The following is a 25,778-nucleotide window of genomic DNA, read 5'->3' as shown; positions in this document are numbered from 1 at the left end:
GTGGTTATTTTATTTCAGCCACCAGGAAAAAACTTAGTAGCATAGTCTAAGTTAAGAAACAAACAAACCTAAAATCCCACATCCTCAACCAGTTATCTTTTCATCTCAGAATGTATCATCTTTTTAAGCAAGTATCTACCCTCTTAGCTCCTCACTTTGCCTCTATTTTAAGAGTACCCAGTACATAAATATTTATCCTCACAGGGGCTGAAGAGCCGAGGTGGAGGAACACCCGGCCTCTGCATCATACGCCATAAGAGCAGTTGTTACAGCTTCATCTATGATACGTTTTCTTACCAATTCAAGACATAAGCGATGACCATAAGCAGCTGAATAATGAACTGCATTGTATCCTTGTTTGTCTCGGATCCCCGGATTGGCATCATTTCTTAGCAAGTATTCCAGGCACCTATTTAAATTGACATATGCAACCATATATCTAAATGTTGAATTTCAACTTTACACTAAGTGATAAATTGTTCCAATTCTATTGGAAAATAGGATACAGCACACAGGAACACTGACTTAATGTACAGTATTGGCTAGGACTAGAGAACACCTAACTCATTACACCAAGTGTTAAGGTCAATCACAAAGCTTCCAAAATTTGAAAGAAACCTTCTATGCAGACATTCTGCATCCCCTGAATTATCTGACTTGGTTAAAACAAGTATTTCATGGCTGTTTTCCTCCTAGCTAATACAACCGCAGTTACTTTTGTTAATATAATTTATAACTATTTTTGTATGTTTTACTGTACAGTACATTTTTCTGCACTCAATACAGAAAGAAGAGAACCAATAGCTGAGTTACTCATTGTATGTATCCAGGAGTCACACACACATACACTTCAACTACCAGACACTAATTTATTGATTAAAAAAAAAATAGTAAACACATGTAGTTGTTGGCACACTGGTATCCTACCATTCCTTACAGAAAGTTGTAAGACAGAACATGATCAGCAGAGTTTCAACCACAGACACTCAGCCAGAAGGATGAAAAAAATCAGCTCCTTCCCCCTGTTTTTCTGTTTTAAGAGGGTCCATGCATGCACACTGAACAATTCCAATAATTTTATGTTGTCTACTGTTTCAACAACATTTTGCAGAGGCTACAAATAATGAAAATGAGAACTCTGAAGAAGCAGCAGTCACCAGAGAATGAAGAGGTAAATTGACCTACACTGAACTACCTGACATACAGCCATCTCAGCTTCAAGAGCTTCAGGAAATGTGGTAAAGGCTGGTTAGAAACCAACAGTCCCAGAATAACATCCGGTTCTTTTGCAAATGTATTCATGAGACCATAATAAGAGCCCCCAAACATCCAGACAGACAGTAAGCAAGATCAAGATTGTACAGTGTCTCTAAAATTCTGAATTAATACAACAGGAAAGGAGGGAGATTTTAGATTTCTTATTGACCCATTAAGATAGTTCTGGAACTTGTCTCAGTTTGCTCAAACACCGTTAGGATTAAGAAGGTCTTCTCATGTCCTACATTAAGCAGAACCTTTAGAATCTGAGAAACTGCAAATAAAACATTACCTGATAACAGAACCAAGACTGTGTCGAGAACAGAACAACTGGTACTTCATAAAAAGCAGGTGGACTTCAGATCCTTGGATCTGATCTCCTAGTTTGGGCTCGACAAATTCATTCAAAACTATCTGCTAGTATATTGAATGACTAGATCACTTGTTTCCAGCATGGGAAAAAAAGACTGCATGACATCCCACTTGTCAGCACTGCGTATTGTGATTGACTGTTGAGACCTTGGCACAATATTTTGAAGAGAAGACCAGAAAACTCTGTCTCTGTTCTACACAGCTCTGAGCTCAAGAACACTGATACGAAATGGTTGGTCCTTTTGCCTTGAGATATCCATGATTTTCACAAGTGCTCTCTGCTGATAAAGGAGCATTTGTTATAATAGAGCAAAATGAAGAATGGAATGGGTAGGTCTTCTCAGCACTGGAAGAATGTCTGACCATTCAGGAAAGGAGAACCAAGAAGCTAGGAGAAGACTGATCCCAGAGAGGAGTGAGATTTGTAAATCTTATGAAGCACACCATGAAGCACACAGTGCACCACGCTTCACTGTGACTAAAACAGAGGCAACACACCACTGAGGTGGCAGTTGTACATTCAAGTGCAATCGTATATCTTATGACTTGAAACATACCCTGCAGTAAAATGACCTTCTAAAGACTGAACTACAGCTGAACAAAATCTGGGAGGTGAAAGTCTAAAGACGCCCAACATCTGCATGGCCACTTCATGAGGCAGAAGTCCAGCAAGGGAGCATGACATTCCAGTCCTTCTATGATAAAATGGGTGGTTAAAACTGTTGGTTTAGGACTATTTATTGTTCCTGTGGCAAATCCAGACAGGAGAGTCTTGCATTGATAATAGTCCAGGAATGCCTTTAAGTGAAGCTACTTTCTACACAACATATAAGTTGGGGAATGACCTGTTAGAGAGCAGCGTAGGGGAAAGGGACCTGGGGGTCCTGGCGGACAGCGGGATGACCATGAGCCAGCACTGTGCCCTTGTGGCCAGGAAGGCCAGTGGCATCCTGGGGTGGATTAGAAGAGGGGTGGTTAGTAGGTCCAGAGAGGTCCTCCTTCCCCTCTACTCTGCCCTGGTGAGACCACATCTGGAATACTGTGTCCAGTTCTGGGCCCCTCAGTTCAAGAAGGACAGGGAACTGCTGGAGAGAGTCCAGTGCAGGGCAACAAAGATGATTAAGGGAGTGGAGCATCTCCCTTATGAGGAAAGGCTGAGGGAGCTGGGGCTCTTTAGCTTGGAGGAGACTGAGGGGTGACCTTATTAATGTTTATAAATATGTAAAGAGTGAGCGTCATGAGGACAGAGCCAGGCTCTTCTCGGTGACAATGATAGGACAAGGGGCAATGGGTACAAAATGGAACATAGGAGGATCCACTTAGATATGAGAAGTAACTTGTTCATGGTGAGAGTAACAGAACGCTGAACAGGCTGCCCAGAGAGGTTGTGGAGTCTCCTTCTCTGGAGACATTCAAAACCCACCCGGATACCTTCCTGTGTAACCTCATCTAGGTGCTCCTGCTCCGGCAGGGGGATTGGATTAGATGTTCTATTGAGGTCCCTTCAAATCCTTAACATTCTGTGATATACTTTTTATTATAGTTGGACAGATTAATTCTGTAGGTCAAGAAGAACAGAGACATGCACTTGGAATGCAGAGATGTTTATAGCTAGTCACAATCATGACCTTGAACTTGCTGGTGAAGCCCTACGGTGACCATCCCTTCTTCTGCCTGGGATTATGAAATACTTTTCCTTTATCAGTTAAATAAAATGCACATGAAACTAAAAAATATCTTGTCAAATCAAGCTTGGAGTCTTTCTTCCTTATCTCAGTAGTGACAAACGGGCCAGTTGGATACACTCATATTACGAGGGTTTTAGTTCCCACTTATTTAATGGAAAATTGTTCAGTGGAAAGTTAAAGGAAATTTCAACATTTGTAGTTGTATGTGATGTCTGTCCTGTGATAAACTTGCAGTGGGATTTGGCAGGTTTAGATTTGAGAGGCAGGAATCCTAACATGACCTCTGATCAATGCCATTAAGAGTAGAAACTTGGTAATTCAAAATCCTGGAGAACATTCAAACCTTGGAGAAATACAGGAAGAAGTTTTACAAAAGCAGCCATCTCCTGAGGGAAGACAGCATGACTCTGCAACATCAGAACTTCTTCTGCGTCTTTTCACAGAAGAGCACTCTTGCATCTACTCATTCCACGCAAGTTCATCATCTGAATGAGATCCAGTACCAGCTGTGATGAAACAGGAACACATTTCAACATGAGTAAGAAAGCTGTCGGTCAAGGGCCCGATGACCCCGTGTGCGATTTGCTGAAGTGAAGACCTGACATTTGCTCTTCCATCCCAAAGGTTAGAAGTAACAAATCAGATGAGTGAAGATGAAAGGGGCAAAAAGCTGCAGGAAAAACTATGACTAATGAAGCGTCTAATTATTAAGTACTCTGTCTCACTACAAAGTTGAGAAGAACAAGAATGACACCAAGGTGAACTCTCACTTGCATTGCTTTGTGTCCAACATAAGCAAGAAAAGGACATATAATGAAAAAGGTTAAAAAATCTCCAGTTTTAAAGAGTAACATACAAAACACAAGAGGTAAATAGCTTTTTATTAGATATGCTGAACTTGGTATAAAGTTATCTGTAAAGCATATCTACATTTTTAACCAGTTAATTCAGGTTTTATTTGCTGAGTAAACAAATGCCTGTATTTCATTAATGGCAACTGTGCTTGCACACTTGTGTTTGAATTGAAACGGGATGAGATTTCTAAGAATCCAAGTAAATTTGTCCCCTCTAGTAAGAATTACTGTCCCTACATTTTAGTTGTGGAATCGTCTCTTTGTTAATATTAATCATTGATTTTTGTATTAACATTCATGGCTCACTAATAAATGTTAAACATCACTTGCCTTGGCTATCTAAATTTCTATACTTGTGTACTTTCTTTATATGTGTATTCACCAAAAGGACAAGACACTAAATACACTGCAGGAAGCAAAGTCTACTAAAAATCCTTGAGTACCCGTTCTTTCCAACGCAAACCAGATAATTATTTTTGCTGTTCCTTCTCATACAGGAAAAGGATTAACTTAGCATTTTTTGCATACTTAACTGTCCTCAAGAGGCCTCTTTAAAAGGAGATTAATCAAATTTTCTGAAAGTCCAGATAAGTTAAATTTATTTCCCATTTATTTATGGGTGTACTGTCTATTAAATAACTCTTACATAGAGTGTGTATTTTTCTCCCTGAAATTTATCTCATTCTGGGATCATGTTTCTCTGTCTAGTCTTGCTAAAATGAGGCTTACTGGTGTTTGTTCCAGATCAGAAGCATTTGTTAAAGATACAAAAGAAAAATTTCCAAAGAGGAACAAACAAGAAAATAATTTTCAACAAAAACATCCTTGCCCCTAAAATCTGTCTTTAAAGATGTCTGAACAAAGACTACAACAACGCACATAGATATCTTTGGAATTTCTACATAGATAATTTCCTGACTTCTTTTTCCCCCCAGGCTTTATATTCCAACTCAATAATCATTTTTAGCTTCATTCCTATTTTGAATATGAGCTGAGCAGTGCTGGTTTTCCAGCTGTCACTAATCATCTTGCTGCATCCATATAAAAAGCTTCTCCTCAGGCCATTCTGCTTTGCAGTCTGTCTTCCAGACACCCAACTGTTAACCAGCAGGGCGATACCACGTGGGTTCCAGACACGACTCTTTGAGTTACCTCCCAAAGCTCTGCAGTATTGCCATCATCCTTCTTGCTCATGCCTTTTATAAGACAGATGGCAAAATGATGTCATCTGAAGACCCATTATAGTTTGGAGGTTTTCAGAGCAACTGTGAAGCTAAAATTAATCCTAGCTAAACTCGTAAGAGGGCAATTCAAGTAAAATTATCTCAGCAAACTCCAGCAGGAATTGAAAGTACATCTAAAAGGCAGCAATTTTGTTTTGAAATTTGGGTTTACATAAAAGAGGCAGGTACTTTGCTTGTTTTGACCTGTGTATGTGAGTGTGGTCCTCTTCTCAAGTCTCCTCAATTATATTAATAATGTACAGTGCTTGGAGCTTAAGCAACCTCATCAATTTTGTGCTACCTATATAAGCTTCGCATGGAAGCATTTAAGTCATTCTTAACTATGTTAAATATAACGATTAGTTACAAAATAAACACATGCAAGAGACATTTATGGATTTATGAAAGTTTCTGGATTAATTTCATTACTAAGTGTAACTGCTTCCCAAAATCTTACACCAACAAGAGAGTTGTAATGCCAAACATGAATAGTGTAATCAAACAAACAGATAAAGCATCTTCTATCTGAATGTCGAGTTAATGTCTATCCTGATGTAGGCCTACTATAAGTCACAGTCTAGTTTTATACTGTATTTCTGACTAGCCACACAGATTTTTGGGCAACATTAAGAACCCTCCATAAAACACACCATCTTTCATCAGAATTTGATTAAGAAAAAAATGACCCTACTGCTCACAACTGTCATAATAACCCCCACAAACGATATTTACTCAACCACTACACAGCAGGTGCGATTAAAAACTCTGTTCTAAATGAATTCCTGAACTAAAACATCTTAATTATAGGAGATAACAAAAAAAATTACAATACATTTTATTATTGCTATTTTTTCTCAGAAATATTTGTTGCATAAAGTATTTTATATACAATGAATAATCCTCTGTTAAGTTTAAGCTTTAAAAATATTTTAAAAATGCATTTGGTGAATATGAAGGCAGAAAATACAGACAATCTACAGCTCAAATGTGTCTAAGGAGACAGAATTTGGCACCAAGCACGCCACTTACTTTCCATCTGTGTCTGATGCAGCTGCATAGTGCAGGGGTGTGCAACCCCTCTCATCCAGGTCGTTCACACTAGCTCCAGATCCCACCAGGGCAAACAGGCACTGATAATTACAATTGGCAGCAGCATAATGGAGTGGAGTTCTTTAGTACACATTTAAATAAAAAGTACAAAGGTAAATAACAGCAAAATAATATTATAGAGACAGAAAAAGCAAAACAAAATGTAACTTAAATCCTCCGTCTGTTTTTTAACAAGTATTTGTGATGAAGAATGCATCATTACAATATTAAAAAAAAAAATCAGGACATTTTCTAGGGGCCATCTAATAATGCAGAACATTATCTCAGGGATCTATTTGCCAGCCAAAATATGCACAGACTTTGTATTAAGGGAAGCTTTATATTAATTTTCTTGTGTAAACATATAGAGGAAAATCAAGTTTGCATTAGAAATTTTCTTTCTAATTAAGTAATTTCAAGTCACATAGAAATATATGGACAACTCTAAGAACTGCAAAGCAAATAAAATACAACAATTAACAAATAGAAGTTTTCAACAGGCGGATCAGAATTCTGTCTAAAAGAGGCAAGCATATATCTTTTTAACTACACTAACATACCAGAGGTATTGTTAAATAAAACTTAACAAAAATACACATTGCCTTCTTATAAAAAAGCCATGAAATATTAGTACTGATGTGTCATCTCAGAGGAAACTTATTCCAGCTTCAAATACATGAACAATTCTCTAAATAAACCAGTTCAGACCAAATTTCAAAAGCACCACAATGACTCAGAATTCCATTTTCTATTTTTAAAAAGAGATTGCTACTATAAATATCTCAATTTTGAGGACACAGGCACTTAAATGTGTCCTACCTCTTCCCTCTCCCTTAAAATCACTTTTTCCCAGTTTCTCTCAAATTTTAACTATTTAAAATCTTTTCCCTCTCCTGAAAGAATTGCTCTACATAAAATGCATGTTAAACCAAAAACCAAATGAAACCCACAAAAAACCAGCTGTCCATGACAAAAGTTGTTCCAGAGAGTTGTTCCTTTCTCAGGAAGGAACAGAAGTGGAATTTAATGCAAAACACAACTCTGCATCCATAACATCCTCCTGAAGTCCTACTCTCGCTGTTTACATCCTGGAAAATCATATTTTCCATGATGTGATGTGAGATTTTACACAAGTGCTCATCATGACATCTAAACTTAAATAATCCTATACTAAAACCAGAAATTTATGTGATTCTAAACAAGGAAACAGAAAGGGGCGGATATAATGACAGGAAACTGGTGAAGCAGTTATAATAAAATAATGGATTTTTTAATAAAAAAGCTTAGAAATAGCAACAGAATTATTGGTTTGACTAATACATTATTTGGAAAACACCACTAATGTCCTTGGACGAGAGCAATTTAAACTCATCAGATCCATGTTATAAGCAAAATGGCTCATAAAAATTACTGTCGAATATGGAACTCAGCCTTTAAAACAAGACTAAACACTTACTTAACAAAACACAATAAACAAAATATACTTGTAACTTTTGATACAATATGCTGAAGCATAGTTTATTAGAGTTCACATATCTTAAAAGCCATTTAAACTGGAACACAGAAATTTGCCCACAGAGCCATATGCTACTACAGCCCTTTACAATATACAAATCTAGAAAGTCTTACCTTCCAAATCGGTCCTTTTTGTTGAAGTCTGCACCAGTATTTAGTAGAAGATTTAGGCACTCCAGATTCCTATTAAATTAATGTAATTTTACTTGTGATTGCATTTTTTATTCCCTAATTTTGGCCTCTGCAAATATCAAAACTGCTACACATACACATCTCGTATGTTATTTTTAATGGAACTGAACTATCATATGAAAATTTTTATAAATATATCAAAATAGATTTCATAATTACAGGACCAAATCAGGAAAGAATATAAATTCTTTCAAGTCTATAAATATATATTTTATTGATATCACATGGCATGCATAAAGCACATAAACATTAACCTAATTTAACAGAAATTTCAATTCTTTAAAACAAACAAACAATAACACCTGCATGTCACATGCTTTTGGCTACCAGGCTTCCAGTACAGAGGCAATTTTTTAATGTCTATTTTTTTAAGGCCAAATGCAAGCTGCAACATAAATATTTTCTTTTTTTTTTAGTGTAATTAATTTTCAATAAAATATGATCATCGTAATAGATATACAATACTGCTTAGCATTTAAACACTATCTTAGTAAATTTCCTAAACTGGAGATGAATGAGGGAATGTGTCACAAATTATGTGTTTTTATGTGAAAAGATAGCATTTTAGCTGTAATAGTTTGCAACAAGGATGCATCTATCAAGTATATTTTGACTTAGAATGATTACTTAACAGTGTTACTTAAACAACATTGAAACAAAAAAATGAAAATATCAGTATCATGGAGTTTTTGTGTCCCACAAAGTGTATCATGAAATTTATTACCCAATTCTTCCAGGCAATTTTGAGTAGCTGCTATAGAAAACCTACAATGCAATAACAATAATCAATATGGATCACAACTCAAGTGATGAGCAAGTAGTTCTGACTACTTCATCCACCTAAATTCTGGAATTTAACCATGGCCTTTAATTTAGTTAGATTGATCTTTTGTTTATATATTTGGTAAAAAAAACATTTCCCAAAGTTGCTGTTCTCCACCTCATCTCCTACAGTGTTCTTAGCTGGGCATGCCATCGTTGAATGCTGTAAATTCTAAAAATTATATCATGATCATCCATGGGGACTTAAAATAAAATTCAGTTCATCCCCAATAATAAACCTAAGGTAAGACTGATGATACTTGGACACCGTACTCCAATAATTAATTATTGAGCTGAATATTTATTTTTATTGATTGTCAATAGAATCCATCTTGAAATTATTTTAATGTTTACATAAATTCCAAAGGGAAAGGACAGGAAAAGCACAAAGAATAGGAACGATCAGCAATTGAAAAAAGAACACTAAATATGAAAGCATGAATACTTTTTTACATACCCTCCAGCTGCAGCTGCATGAAGACAAGTCCTGCCAAAGTCATCTGGTGTGTCAATGTCAAAACCTACAAAGAAAGCGATTTGTAAAATCATTATGTAACACCACCTTTCACAAAAATGCTGTCATCTACTCTTAAGAGAAATGCTTGCTAAGCAAACTTAGCAGCTACTTGCAAACTTAAGCACTGAAAAATTTACTTCATTTGAAACACATCCTTGCTATTTGCAGTATTTTGAATAACAGGCGTTCAAGTGAAACTGTAAGGGATCAAGTAAAAGACAATTAGCTGCACTGAGGCTATATTCTTTCTTATACTATTTACCTGCTAATATTTCTGTGTAATGTAGTATTGAATATAAAATATATGAAGGTAATAGGAAAATTTAAGAATATGCTAAAATTTATCAATGTTATGCAGAGATTCAGAGATTTTTATTTTTTTTTTAAATAGAGAGGGGGACATCAGCATTACTAAGTCCAGAAACTACTTAAATTTAATCCTTGAGTTTAGGTCTAGTTCCAGAGAAAGAACTTTGTTAAGCTAGACTGAAGGCTGTAAATAGCAATTACTTACAGAGGAACCCTTTAGAGAACACTGTAATTTTCTATTTCCCAAATGTGTGAACTAAGGAACTTCAAATTTGAGATCACAAACTTCAACTGTGCAATTCCATATCTAATAATATATTTTTACATGAAGATTACTATTTAAATCAGGTTTCAAAGCTACTTTTTTTTGGTTTGAGAAAATTACTGTATTCTCCTATGAGTCTTGCTCTTGTGTAACAAAACTTACTAATTACATCTCCAGTTTTGGTACTTTTGCCTGGGAATGCTTTTCTTCCTCCCCTGCCCTCCCCTTTTTTAAGAATTGTTCAACAACAATAAAAAGTGAACAACACAGGATGTCTTATTCAAGAGTACTACTATTCAAGACCATTTTCCTACTCCATATCCTCCAAAACATGGGTTTTGTATGCGTCACTATGTTCTCCTCCCATTTCTATAGGCAGTGACACACAGCGAACAATTTAAGACAGTTTACCAATCTGATTTGAAAAGCAGTCTTTGATGCCTTCCCACATTCCTAGGTTGCTTATCTAACACCACTAACTTCTTAAATGCCATTCAGTACTGGGACAATGCAGATTAACATGGTGGTGGTTGCTTCCTCTTCCTTTTTCTTTTCCCTTTCCTTTCCCTTTTCTTCACATGAATATTGATGCACTTAAAAATCAGAGATTCTTATTTTATATCAATGAGAGTCTTCCTCACAAAAACAAAAAGGACAGATACCAATTTCCACACCAAGAGCCTGTGTTAAGAAGCTGTCTGCAGTATCCAGTCTTTCCAGTCTAAAGGTTGACCATATTCTTAAAGTCCTTATCTGCTCCAGGCTAGATTTACATCCAAGTTTGCTCAACTCATGTAAAAGTCACAGAAACCATTTGCAAGTCTTCTGCAGGGATTCATTTCCCATACAGAATCTTCAGTAAAGATGCAGCCAGCACAGCACCATGTGCAGACGGGTGAAAGAGCCAAGGTATTCCTCATTTTGAATGCATCCAATCGAAATATAGTCAACTACAGGACAGTTCTTTCCTGGAATGAATCCTTGCAAGCTTGTCCATGACAGGACAGTGAAATAAAAAGACTTACCGGTGGTAGTTTTAGTTATATTCTTTGAATTTTTCTCCAAGGCTTCCCTAGCACAAGCAAAGCTGGGGAAGCAAATTCTTTCTCCTCCTTCTCCCTCCAATCCTCTGTCCCCCACTTTTTTTTTTTTTTTTTAAAAAAAAAAAACATGAAGTGCCTTCACATAAACATAGAACCATTTAATTTCTTCTGTTCCTGAAGCTTCCACAATTCTTCAGACAAATCTACTATCTCAGAACTGCAATGGTTCAAAGAGCTCAGAATTCACACCAGAGCAGCCTCTGGACAAGAAGGGAAGTAATAACCTGACAACCTTGCCCAGCTTTGGGGAGGAATCAAACAATGAAAGCAAAATGCAGTTTGCATTGCATTTAATTAACAATAAACCATCAATGCCGCAGTTTCTTAATGTAGCAGTTCACAGAGTTTTGAGAGCTATGAGGTGCCCACTACAGGAAGAGACTGATCTGTGCTAAGCCAAAAACATCAGGGAAGGGAAATGGAGGATGCTCAATTAAGTCATTTAAGACAACATTAGTCTTTCTCCCTGAAGTTGCATTATGGTCTGAACCAGTCATTCCACCTCTATGGCCAACTTAAAATGCACAAACTCAACATTTAAAAAGTTATAGATGCACTATTTCAATTTGTTTTTGGTTTTTTTTTTTGAGAAAAAAAAAAAACCTTCTGTAAAAGTTTGCATTCACTTTAAGTATAAATTGTCCATTAAAAAGCAAGCAGACTACTAGTAAACTACAAAGATTTTTGTGTATTACTACTAAATTAAGACTTAATTAAAAGTGATTCCATGGAACAAAAAACAAACTACAAAGCAGCCATAAGTTTTTTAAAGAGTATCCTACCTGATGAGAGGAGCTTTCTGCAGCAGTCTGAAAATCCACTTAATGCTGCCAAATGGAGAGGAAACATCCCATGTATACCCCGCCTAAGATACACCATAATCAGGTATCACAGTTTCATTACAAATCAAATGAAACAAACATGACTATGTGCTAAAGTGCATAGTGGGTTCAGCAAACCCCCGAATTAGCATTCTGAGCCTTAGGAAAACTTCACATATTAAATGCTTTCTTATGCTTTCTAGCAGGATGCATTAATTCAGCACAGGTCTATTAAAACTTTCAGATCTTTTACTTCAAATACATTAGAGGAAAACCTATTATCTTTTTGTGCAAATTGTGACATAGTGTGTAGCTGCTTAAAAGTATAGTACATGATAATACACAAACCACTTCCCATTTCAAGTTGAAGGCCATATTAAAAGAATCATACTAGTCTTGTTAGTCTAATAAATACATTTCTAAATTCACTCAGCTTGCATTCATGTCAGTAAAGTTACCTACTTTGCAGTGTCAGCACCACTCGTAATCAGAGTGTTGATTAATAGCTCATGGCCATATCTAGCTGCTATGTGCAAAGGAGTATTTCCATTCTTATCTTCACAGTCTATTTCAGCTCCTACAATAAAAAGTGATTACTAAGTACAAATATATGTAGGCATACAGGTACTTTTGTCAGAAAAATAGCATCAAGGATAATTTAAGCAACATTAATAACTGTTCATGAATGATTACTTTGGATTTAAAATCTATACAGCTTTCAGTGGTATTTCGTATTAATAACAAGCAAAATAGGGAGAAGAATTTTGTTATGTAACCATACGGGACATACTTTCTGCAACCTTGTTTATGGAAGTGAAATTAATATATTTTTCCTGCATTCTGAAAAACAGATGTTTTTTCAATGTAACTTATCAAACTTTATAAGCAGATATGCCAGACTATCATTAACTGACCTACTACTTGACATGAGATATGAAAGAAGAAAAATCAGTACATTGTTATCAGTACAAGAGGAGGAAAATATTCCTAATACTGGAAAGCTGATGACAAAACTACTCTCTTCCCTTTTTTACCATTTTGAATGATGGTTTGAGATCTTGAAAATCTACCATGGATTGCTGTCATGTGCAAAGGTGTTTTCCCATCTTTACTCTGGAAAAGAAAAAAAAAAACCAAAACAAAACAGTGTTTACTTACGGCCAATGATAGTAATCCATCAGAACTGACCAAAAAAAAAGAGAAGAAAAAGGACATTCCTTTACTTTCTTCTCTCTACTCCCTCAAATTGTTACTATGCACTTGTACTAGACGGATGCTGGAAGTGACAAGTCAGCGTGACATGCCAAGCTTTTCCAAAGAGCTGCTCTTAATCGCTCTTCCAGCTGTGAGTGACAACTCAGAGATGCCCACTCACTCACACTTAAGCCTTTAGGATAATCACTCTCAAGAGGATGCTGACAGCACAACTTTTTCCTGTTTCCAACTCTCCCCTGCCTGAGTTTGAAACAAAACAATGCTGCTTTAAATTAAGTTCTTTTCTTGAAAGAAAACAGCTATATTTATTATAAGGCTAACACATATTAGAAGAAAACATGTTAAAAAGCTCATGCATTTCATGGAAATTTCTGCAAAGTAATATTTTTGAGCAATTTATCATATACCACAAGTAATCGTAGGGTAGAACTACTCAGCCATAAAAGGTACTATACATTTGGCACACATATCAAATGTGCACTTAGTCATTCACCCAAGTAAAGATGCACTTCAAGCAGGCCAACAGTAATATATAAAAGAATCTCAATTTTTCAATGGCACAATCTCAGGACACTTATAGAATCATTTTTTTCTGTTATTATGACTTCAGGATGACTTTTTCCCTGTACTTTATCATAGGTAATGGGAAAGCTTTACTGAAGAAAAAAGTTCCTACAAATGCACACAAAAAATTGCAAACATGACACTCAGAAAATAAAAGCACTCTCAGATGCTCACAGACACCACCCCTTTAAACACTGGCTTTGGAGAACATGAAATGTTCACAAAATGTAAAGTTAAAAAAGACAAAGATGGTAAGGGGAACATACAACATGAACATATGGACTGAAATATGAATTGTGCAAAAGTGCAAAAGATCCAATCTTTCCTCTTCCTTTGGAACCAAATGGCAAAGCTTCTATGGACATGTCACTGCAAGTCTGCTGGAGACCCTTTCAGACAGAGTTGGATGTGGAATTTCTGGTTGTGTCACTGCACAGAGCAACATACGCCACCTAGAACAATGTGATTATGGGAAACATTGTCTTCTCAGACATAGATGAAAGAAATAAAATACTTGATAACGACAGCCAAGTTATCTCCAGATGTTCCAGCTAGCAGTTTGCTTTGACCATAAATAATCCAAAAGATGCATCTACATATCCATAGTAGATGAAAAAAACCACAAAAAATGGGGTTGAAATCCACTTGAGGAACTGGACAATCGATTTTACTGCTGTCATTGGAGGCCTTAAGAAAAGGCCAAATAAACACATCATAAGCAACAACTTCCTGAAGCTATCTCTATGCTCCAATTTTCTTACAAGGAGATTTTTTTTCTAATGTGTACCTTTCATCTTTCCCCAGTTTAATCCTACTCTCTTTATCCAACAATTAATATTCTCTGTGTCCAACTCTCTTCCTCTTTTAAAACAATTGTTACACATCTGATGCCTCTTTCCCTCACTTTTCTCCTTCTTTATGTTGAAGAATCAATTAATTTAAAGAAAAATCATCACATAAAATATGCTTAGTTGCAGTGAGTGACCAAAAGCTGCTTTAGTAACTAACGTTCTAAACTTTACAAGGGGAAACTTTGAGAAAGTAAGGAAATAAATTAGGGAAGTAACAGATGGAAGAATTTAAGGGCTCAAATAAAGAAACCTGCAGTCTCACTGGCTCAGATATGCTTAGTATCTCAAAGTAAGGCTAATGAAGGGTAGGAAGACGGACCAGAAAAAAGTAGATTCAAGTCTCACTGAGCGTATTAATAAATTAACTTACAAGGACATAAGAATAACCTAGGGTGACAGAAAAATAAGCTCCAAATAATTTTCCAGTTGTAAATGAAAAACCACAGTACAATCAATAATGGATTTTCAGATTTACTCTGTTCAAATTTACTTAAAAATACATTTAATGTATATTTCGAAGACAATGGATTTGATTATCCACAGTGCCTCTCTCTGGTCTAGCAGTCTCAGGTTCTTTTGCAACCCAATAATAACATAACACACAATTGTACATCAACATATAAACACGAAACAGGTATAAAACTAAATGAAGGTGATAATTTCCATGTTGAAGCTGAACTGAAAGGATTGCATTCAGAATGCCCTTCTTAGACATCATCCCTAGGAAAGGATATACACAATCAGAACCAGCAGTCAAAGAGTTCTTTAAGCAATGAAACAGCAAGGCTCTACTTATTGAGCAAAGTACTGTTTCCCGAGGTACCAGGAGGCTGGACTGCATAAGCAAGGAGGTACCTTCAAAACTTCTGCTTTCATTTCCCTTTTTTATGCCTTTAAGGTCTTCTATCTAAATATTAAGTTAACTACAGCTGCCTGATTTTGCGAGATCAGGTAGAATCAGAGCATATGATAGAATAGCTATAGGCTGCTGATAACTTTTGTTCTCTTTACTGAAACTTAATTAATTGTGGAAATATGACAGAAATCACTCGTATCCCCTATATCATTAGAGAAAACATATCCACAAAAGACTTACGATCATACAAAATTTGCTAAGAACAGTAATTGCTATTAGACAGAATTAACACATAGCACAAGGTTTTCTATCATGTGATTACTCAGATATTAACTACTCTGACTACTGAGCTTTACTGGGCGTCAGCGGAAATGTGGGTCTATCATGCCACAGTATTCCTCACAGCGAAATCTCCCCCTAGCAACAATTCTTATGTTCTAGTATCGCCAGTGGAAGTAAAATACTTTTTCTATTTAGGTCATTGAATTTTCAAGCAGCAAGGGGCCCCATAAAACAATTAATACTGTCCCATTACATACTAATTTCAATGTGTTCTTCCATGCATGGAAACTCTGAATAGTGAGGAGAGACTGCTGCAGTAATGAGCAATACTTAACAGGATTCACTGTTCTACAGTGCTACATGGATGACGACAAAGCTACAAAACCAAGATCGGAATGACATCCTCTGCCTGCAGAGGTGATAAAAAGCATATAACATATTTCTAGTGTTCCATTATCTTCTGCAACATATTCCCTACTTGAGATGAGGTCAGTATCCACAGAAACGCACAAGCACTTATCCTCCATGTGCCACCAAGAATGAGAGATTTTCCCTTTTGCTCTCCCCACTAGTTCATCCACAGCAGAAAATCCTCAGTAAGTTCTGGCTACTCTGCACCCTGATTACCATCCACACCCACTCTGCTACCTCTAAAATCACAGAAAGGGCTGCACATGGGAGGGAACTACTGAATCAGATTACACAAGCAACAGAATTATGATGAAAAACAGATCTTATAATAATTTTAAGAACTATGTTGAAATTCAGCCTCAGTATTTGGAAACTAAATAGGCTTGGTGTCAAGAAATACATAGTAAGAATATTCTGAAAGCATCCCATTTTAAATCTACCAATTATTCTTAGCTACACAAGGTATTTTAATTCAATTTTCCTTTGCTATTTTTAGGGATAGTTCTTCTGATTAAATCCAAGATTTATCGTTACAGGTTTTTCCAGAGAAGCAGAGGTTGACTTAGAAACAATTTTATTTTGCCTCAGTTCTCGCACTTTTCAAAGAGCAAGCCGTAAGTTTTCATATACAAAGTAAGGCTGTTCACACCTTCTGGTGCAAATTCATGGGCCAAATTCAGCCATATTGGTGTAAATCCACAAAAATGCCACAGACAAAATTACGACAGAGACACATGTTGGTACAGAAACAGGGGATAAATGCTGCTTTCAAGCTTTAATTGCTTAAAATCCCTTCACAACTCTACTTGCTTAATTTTGCACTTAACAGTTTTGATACTTACCCAACGCATTTTAACTCCAGCCAACCCCTAGCTAAAGATACTAACCCTTTCCACTGTAAAGACATTTTCTTCTGAAGCAGGCTAACTTCATTAGTCAAAAGTTTACTAAGCTCTTAGACTTCAGCTGAAATCCTCAGCTCTCTGATAAGCTTCAGGCTGCATTTCCCAGCCCCATCACTATCATGTTCCAGAAAAAAATGTTTATCTCATGTCAGAGTAAGCTTAAGAGAAAACCTGGGTTTACCCATACTAAATCTTCTAAGGATTGTTTTTTTCTTTTAAGTTACAGAAACGGACAAATCTATACTTTGGATCCTGTAACTTAAAATTGAATGGGAGGAAGCAACAATACCTCTCTCAGATGTTAAAACTTCTTTTGTCACCTTCAAGCAAGAATTCACCCACATTACAAACTTCAAAGAATTCAGGGACTTTGCCAGTCACTTTGAAGATATTTGCCATTCTTTGCACAATTTCTAAGGTTACTTAGTGTTATAACTGACTAAGTGTAGTCAGTATCTACAGTCTATACCATATGTAAAACAAAGATTCTTATTTTAAGTTCAAAAAGAAAGATTATAGTAATCTTTAACAGTGTTTAAGTACCCTAACAGAATGTCAGAAGTTTTACATTTTCATCCCTAACCTACAATTAAGGTCCACTTGAAAAGAAAGGGACAAAAGACCTCCAACCACCATCACTTGTTGTACCTCTTTCTGAAATGAAGCCCCCTCCCCTTCTTTCTTCTATATGAGAAATATTCACAAATTCATGAGCCCTTGGAGCCCAGCATATAGAAAACCAGTAATTCTTTGCTTGGTAATATTTATGTTTCTCTTCTGTTCTTATTTTTTTTTTTTTAAGTAACATATGTACATAATCATTAGGATATTTAACATTGTGGGGTTATTTTCATGACAGAACATAAATTACTGAGAAATGATGTTTCAAGAATGTGGGACAGAAGTCAGCTCTGTAAGGCTACACCCTCAGTCATACCCAGCCTGGGACATCAAGCAGAGCAGAAAACTGCCAACAAAAATAAACGGACTGTGACCTGTGTATTTTGGGACAAGCTGGCAATAAACCCTGTAGCACAGCTCCTTACTTCTCCAGGGCACTTGAGTGATGAATTTTTCCACAACTGACTTTAAATATGTTTTCAATAAATTAGTTACATGTTTAAATATATATAAAAGCAAGCAGTAACATACATCTAAGACTTTTCCACATTAAATAGCTTATTTTTAAATTACTCCCAAATTTTCAGTGGGCTACAGATTTTGACCTAACAATTTAAAACTGTGTTTTAGATTTAGTTGGCTAAAAATCAGTGTGAATATCCTACATGAATTAAGCCACAAACACCACAATTTTAACAGAAATGTTAGCTATTCTAATATTCACGTCTTACCTAGGTTGCACTTAAATTCAGGTATAACTCTATTAAACAGATGTATTTATTTTAAGAAACAAAAGGATAGGTAATTCTCTTCCTACCACATGAGGGTAACAATACAGACAATTAGGTATTTCATAAGAAGAACACTTGGACTCTTCATATCACACACCTGTTTGACACTTCCCACCAGTGTGAAAGCTTTCAATATACCTGTTCCTGCCACTGAATATTTCTGAACACAGTTGAGTATTCATTACTAGAGTAAAAATCAACTTAACACAAAACAGGAGGTCTCACATCTCAAGACCTTACCCTACACACTTGAGATTATCATAAAAGATGTAGGTGATAGTTTGCTTTTATGCTTTTGTGGATTAGAAATCCTACCCACACAAAGACTAGATTGTAAGGAATATTCTGCACCCAAAGACTTGTGACCAAGCGGAGATATAAAATGTATACTGACTCTGTTCACAAAGTTTTGCTGAAGTAATTAAAAGACCAGCTGTTTAAGACTTTCCACTGGCCTAATCCACTTACCTTTCTATTATTAATACATCCGTCACAACTCTTCCTTATTAGTCAGATTTTAGGATCTTACATTATCAGCTCGTCAACTGCTCCAGTAATTAGGCTGTTCATACACATTTCTCTGAAATATCCTTGATTTCATTAATGCTGCTTACTTATAAGAATAACAAGTTATTTTGCATTTTTCCATATGATTTGCCCTTACTCATATGGATAGACTAGGGAAGACAAATTATGTGTAATTTTGACGTTAAAATATAATCAAGATTGACCAGACAGTATTGTGATCTTTCTTCTTTATCCTTTTGGGTATTTACTACTTCCTCTTGAGGTTTTCAGATCCAGATCAAGTTCCTTGAAGCAACATACTGGCTCATTTTTTCTATTGTACTTCTCATGGAAGAACTCCATTAATCAATGGGAACTTCTAAAATGCTACTGTAACAATTGTTTTGAAAAATTACCTCTGATAAAGATGTACTGCATCTTTAAGAGTGAATGTATGGCTTTGGATTCACCTACCTTCATATTCACATCTGCTCCGTTACAGACCAAAAGCTCTAAACACAATGCTCCATGTGTTGATGCAGCAGCGAAGTGCAAAGGCGTAAAACCCTTCTCATTCATTTGATTTACATTAGCACCGCAGTCTATGAGTTCGTTCACTACAACATCTTGCCCGTTGTAGCAAGCTACATGGAGGGGAGTATTTCCATAGGCATTTGGTTCATTCATCTACCAAAGAAAAAAAAAACAAAAAGATTAGTTAGTAGGCAAAAACCTGTATTACTGCCGCATTTAATTGTGACAAAGAAAAATGTCATGTCATGTCATGAGACAACTTCTTTGCTAGATTTTGGAACTCTTCAAATCTAGAATATAAAAGCAACTACTGGATGTAGTGCTTTGATCAACAAGTGTGTAGCAGGGAAGAGTCCAATTGCTTTACAAGTGAGCCAACCTCCTCCTATTGTCTCCGCACCAGTTTCCTGTGTGCAACTTGACAGAACACACATACGGAAAAAACGTCATTAAAAAATGTCCATTAAAAACAGAGGTCACAGGACCTGAGTCTCACCAGAATAAGTTTTAGGCATTTAAATTTAGAACTCCCAGATATAGTGTGTTTATATACACGCAGGCAGACTTCCCAATGTTATTTAGAACCTGCAGGTTGAGCATAACAGGAGTTTTAGTTATGAGCTACTTCTGAAATGCAATCACACGCTTCACTAATGAATTACAAGAGGTACCACTGTTTACATCTCCAAGTTAGAAAATTTAAAACCACATCTAAACCAAACAAGACTCTGAAGTACATAGAAGTACATATTTTCCTTTTTCGGGGGGTGGGGAAGAGGGGAGAGGTAGGCAAAGAGGCATGGGAGCGTATAGAAGTAGAATGTGTTGTTGTGCACAACACAATACTGAATTCTGATCTCCTTCCCAAGACAGATCTTTGGCAGCATTCTCCAGCTTTGTAAGACTAAAATACGCTGTACAATGTAGACTACTTTTACAGTTTCACAGTGTTTTGTTAACACACTTCTACATGCAGGTACAGTACAGCCTTTTACTTTAGTTTGCATTTCAATATTAATATGGCCTTCCTTACTGCAGTACTGACGTTTCTCACAATTTTCAGTATTTTCCAAAACTTATGTGGTGTAAGTAAGTCAATAACATCTATATTTTACAAGTAGCTGAAGCAAAAGGCTTTAATTTCCTGCAGTTCAAAAAGGACTGTGTGGCAAAGCTAGGAACGGAATTCCTATTTCCTGAGTTCCAGTCCAATGAACTAAGACTAAGAAATACCAAATGAACAAAAAACCTGTTAAATACAAATTAATTTCCAAATAACTGTGCAAAACCTGCAGTGCTCTTAGGTTACTTGACAGCATGAGGTTTTCTAGCAAAAAAAGCATGTGAATTAAGAAATTTGGAAATACTATTTTCACTATGCCATAACCTGCCTCTAAACAGTGTGCTACAATACTAACGGGAGCATTTTGAACAACAAATAAACACATATGACTCTATTTTAGTCTTCCTTACATCAACTCCAAGATCTAGAAGATATTTGACCACACTGATCATCCCACTAGATGCTGCAGCATGTAAGGGTGTATATGATTTCTTGTCTTTGCATGTCACTTCAGCCCCGTGGGTCACAAGTAATTTCACAACTTCAATATGACCTAGAAAAACAAAGACAAAAAGAATGAAGCTGCATTTTATATCAACTAGTACAAGTTTACAAACTTAATAACTGTACCATTGTTATTACACAAACATTATTCATTTGCACCTTATCTAGAAAATAAAGAATTGTTCTTGCACTCTAGTTGTATCATGAACTATAAAAGCAACATAAAATATTAATCTCCAGAAGAGAGTATTTCCACATATCCCTCTGATAAATCTTAGTATTTATACTTAATCTTAGTATTTATACTGCAAATATAATCTTGTATATTAAAAAAAAATAAAAAATCTCGTCTTCTGCTGACACAGGAGGATTTTCTTTTGTAGATTTGAGAACTAGAGAGGTCAAATAACTGTAATTATTAAACAACTATTGCAAATTTCTGTTAACAACGTGAGAGAGAATATGACTGTTGGTCTTCCACCTTCATCTCCACTGCAAACATGCCTATTAAGGTTTTTAAGGCCTTCAGCTTAAAATTAAAAAATTCACAAACATGAAAAGAAGAAAATATTATATTTTTAAATAAAAATGTATTACTCCCCCCCATCCCAGTCCAACTTCTTTTATTTGGAAAGCCTCTAAGATAGTGACCCAAATCATACTGGATTTAGTAAAGCTCTACTTTCAAAACTGACTCAGACTTTTGAGGAACTGTCGGCTTTTGGAAGCATCAACTATTGTCCTAAGTCCCTGGGAAGAAACTGCCAAACAAGTCAATCACTGAAAACACAAAGATAATCACAGCAAATGTCAGAATAATAGACCATGATAGATTTAGTGCTCCACCTTTGTAGCTGACCCATACAGACAGACGTGGAATTAATCGGTTTACCTTTCAAGTGACACCTTTACCTTAGTTAAAAAGCAGTCAGGAGCACACTGAATACTTATGCTTGTCCTGTCAGACATACAAGTATCAAATCCAGCCTTCAGTTTAAATGCTTCAAAAAAAGTGAGAGTCTTTCCTTTTCCAATGACTGAGAGAATTTGCAAAAGTTTCAACAGTGTCCACCCAAAGGAACACAGACAAAGCTGTTCTGATAACCAGTCACCATGATACCCATTTTATGCTGCATGCCCAATAACATACAAAATAGCCCTCCTTGAAGCTACACCGACCAGAAACACAAAGAGTTTACCAGTGCAATGTGAAGCGCTGCAATACTGCGCTTCTGAATTACTTCAGTAGTGAAGGAAAGAAGAGAAAGAGAAATGAAAACATGATATGCATCTTCTGATCCAAACATAACAGGACAAGAATGAAAACAAGCCCTATATGAGAAGCAGAAGTCCAGTAGGTATTGAAAGCAGTGAAAGCAAGAGAGATGCTGAACAGAACAATGGCAGAATGACTTTAAAGAGAAATATAAAAACACCAAAAAAATCCCTGACCTGCACTGAAAAGGCAAGCAGTGATCAGCGGAAGACACTGAAAAGAGAAGCGCAATGTACGTGAAGCGCCGAGGAGACACCTTGATCCACTGACACGCAGGGATGGGATGGGATAGGATGGAGTCCCTGTGAGTTGCAGCCTCACAGCTGGACAGCGATGGAGCCGGGGGAAAGCAGGAAGGAAGGGAAACAATGGATATAACCCTACAAAGTTATTTATAGTAGACTGACGAAAAGCAAAACTTTTTTTTTTTTTTCCTATGGTCGATTTTAAATGGTGGAAAAGCTTTAAGGCTTTCTTCAAACAATTGGAGCAGTGGAAAATGGCTCTAAATTGTGAAAGAAAACGTCGCTTTTTTTTTTTTCCTTGTTGGAAAACTTTTAAAAGCCTTTTCTGCTCTATTGTCTGCAAGGCTATTCAGGTTGATCAACATCAGATAAATTACATTTTTTCCACCCAAACACTGTTCATTAACAGAGTTTCCTGTTAAAAGCCCATGAAATAGGCTTGATGGAAATGCAAATAAATGTAGCCTATCTGAAAAACAGAAGACTCTTCACTCATCTAGGTGAGCACAAGCCAGAAAATATCTCTGTCTCTGCCATCTCATGCACAAGTTTCATTCAACAACATTTTGTAAATAATAACCTTGAGTAAGGTGGTTGGACAGCCTGTAGCAGACACTGCTTTGCACAAGTAAGTAGGTTACAAAATCCTAATACAAAATATCAGAAAGAACGTTGGATCAATAATGAAGACTGTTCCTTAACTTGTTGGTTTTAAGTACTAGTATCAGTAGTTGAAGTGAAGTATCATACAGCTTCAAATTATATGTTAGAGTATTAATACTGTGACGCTCACTTCATAATTCACTGGCACATTCAAGTCTCTTCCTCTGAAGAGAACTCAACAGGGTCCTGTTTTTCTTTTCAGCATTTCACATACAGATGTCACAGCCTTATTCTACATTGCTACCACATTATTTCAGACCTGTGTTGTCAGGGACATAAGACTGATATGAAGTTGGCCCAAAACACAGAGCTGTGCAAAGACAACAGTTACTAATTCCACTTTTGTGTGAATACGGGTGTTTGTGAGAAGATAATTTTTACCACTGCTGAGATGTTTAAAATTTTACTTCCACTTTTAAGTAACTGCTTCCATTTGGTCTTATGTGGCAAGACTGGGAAATATTGCTTGGATAACTGTAACAACTCCAAACCCATTATATAGAATACTCAATGCCATTGAATCATAGATGAGAAACATGTTTAATTAGCAACCTTAAGTCTGTTTTTAAGAACCAACCCCAACACACACACATTGCAAAGCATTATGCGAATTTGTAAGTAATTCTCTCATTCTTAATCCTGAGCATTCATAGCAAACTACATATTGAGGGGCATTTTGCCTAAGATCAGACCTCCAAGGCAGAGATGTCAGACTTGGAGATGTCAGCATAATGAGTCCATGTAATTTCCCAGTTTATGCATGTTTATTTTTTTGTTTGATACCAGACACAGTAAAATTAGTTTATTTTACTTAGGGAAGGAACAGTATTGCTCCTTGTACATTAACTTAAATGTCTGTCAAAAACACCAGGTGCTTCTTTATAAAGCCTATATATAAAGCTTTTCACCAAGACAGTCATTCCAAGTAATATTTTCCTTTTACAACTGGAATAAAAACGTTCACATCTTTAGATCACCTCTGCAAAAAAAGCTGCCATAAAGAATATGACCACGTTATCTTCCTGACTCTTTTTCTCTGTAAGTTTTGTAAGATGGTATCTTATATACAGGTATGTATCTTGCAGAGAATTTAAAAATTCAGAAAACGCAGACCATCAAAACGAAACAGAAAAAAATACATCTAATGAAGTTTTCTTCCCCCATTTCACCTTCAAAGAAATTCCCAGGCATGCAGATTATTACAGTACTGATGCTACTGCTTTTATTTCTTCTCCCTCGGCTGGGTGAAATTATGAAGCAATAAGCTAAAACACTGAATAACAATCAAGACCATGGAATCATCTCAACTGGCTTCTTCCTGAAATTGATACTGAAACGTAATTGTTCACTGCTAACGTACAACACACACTGCATGTGTTCAAGGGCATTTCTAGACATATCCTGGAAGTTAAAAGATGCATTATGTTTGTTGGCTTCTGAACAGGTACAACATATTCTGCAATGATAATCAGCATTTACATGTGAATTACTTAGAAACACAGCAATTAGCCAGAGCTAAGGAGTCGGTCAGTGTCAGCCAAGAACTCTTAATCTGCATTTTCTATTATTCACCTTCCAACAGTTTATATTGCTCATATTTTAAATGAAGCTTGAGATACAAAGCTCTACTATTTATAACAGATATGCTAAACAAAACCACTCCTACCACTTAATAACTTGAAAGTCTCATAAAAGCCAAAGAAGTACTTCACTCTGACAGTACTGCCAGTGCATTGATCAGCACCATGAGAACAATAATTATCCACTCCTGGAGTAAGAATTGCAAGTTAGGAATTTGGAGTTTTAGAGATGAGATATTCTTCTTTTGAAATACAATTCTTAAAGCTGGTGTAACAACCCTTTGTTTCAGGTGCCCCTTGTATTAATTGCTTACTTTCAATATAGCATTATTGCAGAAGTTTTCTCCTGTCATTAGACTCCTGCTGACGGAGCAACATAGTTCCTTTTTTTAAAAAAGGACAAAATTACTCACCTTGTTTTTCTTTTTCCAACAAATTGACTTTCTCAGCACAAAAGCACATTTACAAGGCCATTTGAAGTACACTAATAAAGGTTTTCTGGCAGAAACACAGATAACCTCAATGTTTATAATGTGAATGTTTTTCCTAGAAATACATAAAACCACTAAACATAAGGTGATTTAGGTTTTTTACTACCAGAACGGTAATGAAATGAAATACGTACATACCCATATATGCTGCCCAATGTATAGCTCGCCTGTCTTTCTTGTCAAATGCATTAATATTGGCCCCTCTAGACAACAGTAAGCTGACCATCTGAGATAAACAGAAAGAAAACAAATCCTCTATTAATAATGGAAAACTATGCTTAGATAAAAAAAAATCATCAGGGGGTGAGGAAATACATGCACTTTCAAAGGATTTAAATGTGTTGTTTTCTGAATATTCCAAAAACTTTAAAAAACTGGCTGCCCACCTTGGC

General features: G+C 36.2%; 1 protein-coding gene across 8 annotated transcripts in view; it reads right to left on the bottom strand.

Moving 5' to 3' along the window:
• Window positions 1–25,778, bottom strand: part of ANKRD28 (ankyrin repeat domain 28) — a gene marked incomplete at its 5' end in the record, with an annotated part of 125,142 nt that overhangs the window by 17,330 nt on the left and 82,034 nt on the right. For 7 of the 8 annotated variants that reach the window (XM_080338824.1, XM_080338823.1, XM_080338826.1 and 4 more), the window contains 10 exons: window positions 298–409; window positions 6,424–6,564; window positions 8,113–8,181; window positions 9,470–9,533; window positions 11,989–12,071; window positions 12,490–12,604; window positions 13,062–13,140; window positions 19,505–19,717; window positions 21,038–21,180; window positions 25,525–25,612. In XM_080338824.1, the coding sequence (XP_080194950.1) occupies window positions 298–409; window positions 6,424–6,564; window positions 8,113–8,181; window positions 9,470–9,533; window positions 11,989–12,071; window positions 12,490–12,604; window positions 13,062–13,140; window positions 19,505–19,717; window positions 21,038–21,180; window positions 25,525–25,612 (1,107 nt within the window). Of the gene's footprint in view, window positions 1–297; window positions 410–6,423; window positions 6,565–8,112; window positions 8,182–9,469; window positions 9,534–11,988; window positions 12,072–12,489; window positions 12,605–13,061; window positions 13,141–19,504; window positions 19,718–21,037; window positions 21,181–25,520; window positions 25,686–25,778 lie in introns of those variants that run through there. The other variant, XM_080338827.1, reaches the window with a different exon arrangement.

Source organism: Nesoenas mayeri (genome assembly GCF_963082525.1).
Source record: "Nesoenas mayeri genome assembly, chromosome: 2".
NCBI classification, from domain to species: domain Eukaryota; kingdom Metazoa; phylum Chordata; class Aves; order Columbiformes; family Columbidae; genus Nesoenas; species Nesoenas mayeri.
This window is presented reverse-complemented; position numbering and strand designations above follow the sequence as displayed.